Source organism: Dichomitus squalens (assembly GCF_000275845.1).
Source record: "Dichomitus squalens LYAD-421 SS1 unplaced genomic scaffold DICSQscaffold_91, whole genome shotgun sequence".
Lineage (NCBI taxonomy): Eukaryota > Fungi > Basidiomycota > Agaricomycetes > Polyporales > Polyporaceae > Dichomitus > Dichomitus squalens.
The window spans coordinates 38,982-42,776 of NW_006766973.1; the positions used below are offsets into that span (position 1 = coordinate 38,982).

A 3,795-nucleotide genomic window follows, 5' to 3' on the forward strand; every position below is an offset into this window, starting at 1 on the left:
TATATGCACATATCTTCAGTATTGCGCGTGCCATCTCAGCTGTGTCATGTCCAATTGTAAGTAGGTGTCACTGCGCTGGCGGCTATGGGTACGAGTTGATTGGGTTAGGGTTGATTGGGCCGGTCTGTATGATATATAGAGAAGTCTGGACGTAGCGTAGAAGAGTTGCCGTTTGAATATATTCATTTCGATCTAATTCGTTCTGGCTGCCAATATCGGGAGGAATACTAGGTGCCAAGCCGGGCACCAAGAATGGATATGAATAATAAGCTACAAAGTCGTATATCCTATTTGATCCCATGTTACACAGGGTACGGAATGTCTAAGTAATATGTGGGGAACATGGTCGGAATTTGAGCGGAAGGCAGTTAATACCACGACATCCTCTAAACCTGCGGAATGTGGTGGGAACAAGCTGGGAATGTGGCGGTAATGTGCTCATCCTCTCCGTGTTCCCCAACCTCCGTAATCTGGCGCTTCACGCGGTGCAAGAGAATATTTGCTGCCAGTCGTCAACGCGTCCCTGTGACCGGACCTGCCAAGTGACTGTGACGAGCCGCCGTCATCGGCTCTGTCCGGACGTTCTCGCGAGTCTCTCCTCATCGACATCTACTCTGCCTTTCATCTCAGTTGCGTACTGCCCCACTCGCAGCAAATGGACCCGGACGCGTTCTATCACGGACCCACGACATGCAAAAGATATACCTTCCGCATACACAAAACAGGCCATGTCATCTTACCCCACTCGAGAAAATGCATGCTGCCTCCCTGCTCGGATCTACTCCAGGTGCATCTCGATTCCCTTCTGCGCTGTACTCCCCTCCCGACGCTCCGTGCCATAGGTGAACGTATTCGAACTTGGTCGCATGCATCTGCAACTTGTCTAGACGTTCGCCTTCCCTTCGTCGATCCTTCACACTACATCCCGCGCTTCGCCGCCCTTTTAGAGTTCGGCGACGAGGCCTACCAGGTCGCCATGGACGCCATCAGACTTCCCAACACCTTGATCTTGAATGGATGACGACAGGTGTACCCAGCCGGGATATGCGGCACATGCTTCCTGCTTGCCGCGCTCACGAACAACTTCCGGCGGGGCGTCACAAAGATGGTCCGAGTCGTGCACGAAAGAGAAGGAGGGGGAGGAGAAAGAGCGCGTGATTGCTGAGAACGGGAGCGTGGACTTGGACCAGGCGAAGGGCAAAAAGACGGATGCGCGGCGAGAGCGACGGGATGGGGGTGGCGGACGCTGATCAATACTCCCAGGTTGACTGCGCGAGCCCTTATACATACCATTCGACCCCGTCCCATCGACCTCTCGACCTCGCCTTGCTCAATCACTGGCTCTTCCCGCTGTTCCTTCCGGACAAAGGAGAGCATTCAATAGGTATGCCGTCTGATCCCGAACGCACCCCTGTCCCAGCGACCGCAATCGCAGACGCTACCACCCTCTAGCGCGACCGTAACAGCAATATACTCCAGGGCGAGACGCTCCCATTGCGAGTTCGCCAGCCTTCTCGGATTGAAGCGAAGGGACGGTGGATGCAGCCGTAACGTAGGAAGAGAGAGACTTCCTCAACTGAGCCAGTGAGACGCACGCCCCTCGCCTCGGTGCTCGAGTGCGCGGAGAATCGGCGCCACATGCATAGCCCAGGGAACGTCAGGCTCCTTGGGTGGCTCGGCATGGAGAGAATATGATTCTCGGTGTCGTAGCAGCTGTCGATCGCGTACTGATTCATGAGCGTTCTCAGAATTGTCCCGCTCCGTCGTACATGAGGTAGAAGGAGAAGGATGCGCAAAGGAGCGGATAACGGTTATGGTCTGTCACTTACACGCGAGCCGACGAAATACAGATGATGCGAACATGATATTGTGAGGTTCTGACGACCAATCGAAGAGGATCAGCTGTTTAAGGGTCCCGAGCTCGCCGGGGAAGAAGGCACCTCCGATGAGAGGCAGGAACACGGCTTGACGTTGCGGCGGATCCTCTGAGCCGCCACATTACTTTTCAGCCAGTTGTAGCACGATATATACTCAAGCGCATAGCGGCGAGTACCAGGATGGAAATGGTGCAAAGTCATTAGACAGCGATTGGTTCAATGCATCGGAACTACGTGACGTGCGCTCATTTGAGTGCGATGCTGCATGACTACAGTGCGTCAGAAGGGTTGCTTGCATTCCCTTTCTCATTCCAATTTGCGCCACGGCGGATATTCCTTGGAAGATGAGTTCAGGTGGAGCTCTTGCGCCGCCCTTCTACGAGCATCTCTGCGAAGTGGACGGCCACCGGTTGCTATACAACTTTTCCCTACCCACCCGCGCCCCTATACCTCTAAGTGCTCTCTCTCACTTCCGCTTCGGCAATTACAGCAGGTCAGTACATTATAGAAATCTCGAACCCTCAGGACAGCGACCCACTGAGCACGGTAAGCCCTATAGAATGTCATCGACCTCGGACGATAGCGAGTTGCAACACACCGGACCGCCCTCGCAGCCCGCTGCCGGACAGGGTCAAGACCTCCATGGGTCCATAGCACCTGACGATACATCCGCTGCTCAACCGCAAGGGCACATACTGCAGGCAGTACGTACAGTCCAATTGTGATCAGCGGGCACCGCATTGACTAGTTCGCCGCTTTACAGAACGCCCAGAATGGCGGCGGCACGGGTAACTCGTCTTTGCCGTGGAAATTACCTTCTATGATGGTGAGTCAAAGGATTATCGGCTATGTAGGCACGGTCAGGCTTACGTTAACACAGGATCTGAGGAAGGAGTTCAACGAGACCTATACGCAAGCCGACAAACATAGCGCGCTCGAGAAAACGGCCGAGGTCGTCAAACAATACAGCGACGAGATGGTGAAGCGGTGGAAGGAAGAGATCGACACCCTTCTCGTCTACGTACGTTACATATCGCATACGATCTCTCGTGATTCACTACATACTTTTCGGCGCACCAGGCGGGTCTATTCTCGGCCATCCTCACCGCGTTCAATGTCCAATCGTACATCCTCCTCCAACCCAGCTCCCCGGATCCCACTCTTGCCGTATTGCAGCAGATCTCCCTCCAGCTCAACAGCTTCTCCGTCAACCCTCCTGGCGCACTCGTCAACTCTACCCATCCTGTCACCCCCTTTGCCCCCATCCCGACGGCCCCGGTTGAGGCGTGGGCTGTGTGGCTGAACAGCCTGTGGTTCTCCGCGCTCATCTGCAGTCTCGCGTCCGCTTCGATCGGCATCTTGGTGAAGCAATGGCTGCACGAGTACGAGGCCGGGATCTCGGGGACCTCGGTGGAGATCGCGCGGCTGCGGCAATACCGACTCAATCACTTGGAGAAATGGCGCGTTGCGGAGATTATTGCAATTCTTCCGGTCCTGCTCCAGGTCTCCCTCGCACTCTTCCTGGCTGGTATACTCGTCCTTCTCTGGCACCTACACCCCACGGTCGCTTCCGTCGCCAGTACGCTCATCAGCCTGCTGTTGTCGTTTGTGGTGGTCACGACTGTCATGCCCGTGTTCTGGCGGGACTGCTGCTACCTCTCGCCTCCAACGTACGCTATATTCCGTGCTGTGCATCGTATCCATTTCCTCGTCACATCGCTTAGGAAATTGTTCAAGGCACTGTACAATTGTTGCGACGCACTCATTGACCTCGAGTGGCTACCAGTCTTCATTCGTTCGTGGCTCAGAGACCTCAGTCTTTGGGCTGTGCGTCAGGACTGGAATACGGTGACAGTACCTACATGGCGTGGTCGAGAGCGGACGGCCGTCCAATCATCCGCCTCCGAACTCGACGTCG

At 55.2% G+C, this 3,795-nt stretch overlaps 2 protein-coding genes across 2 annotated transcripts; one reads left to right on the top strand and one right to left on the bottom strand.

Annotated features, from left to right (window-relative positions):
* Window positions 1-847: 847 nt before the first annotated feature.
* On the bottom strand, window positions 848-1,464 carry DICSQDRAFT_158058 (uncharacterized protein). Its single transcript, XM_007371164.1, has one exon. The coding sequence runs from the start codon at window positions 1,375-1,377 to the stop codon at window positions 964-966; it is 414 nt and encodes a 137-aa protein (XP_007371226.1). The 5' UTR covers window positions 1,378-1,464; the 3' UTR covers window positions 848-963.
* Window positions 1,465-2,853: 1,389 nt separating this feature from the next.
* DICSQDRAFT_72270 (uncharacterized protein) lies at window positions 2,854-3,551 on the top strand (the record flags this gene model as incomplete). Its single annotated transcript, XM_007371165.1, has 2 exons — window positions 2,854-2,898; window positions 2,958-3,551. Coding segments are annotated over 2 exons (639 nt in total), but the record flags the coding sequence as incomplete, so codon positions are not given.
* Between the last annotated feature and the right edge of the window lie 244 nt (window positions 3,552-3,795).

Coding starts and splice junctions, on each gene's coding strand:
- DICSQDRAFT_158058 (XM_007371164.1), bottom strand. CDS start 1,377: ATGCTCTCCTTTGTCCGGAAGGAACAGCGGGAAGAGCCAGTGATTGAG.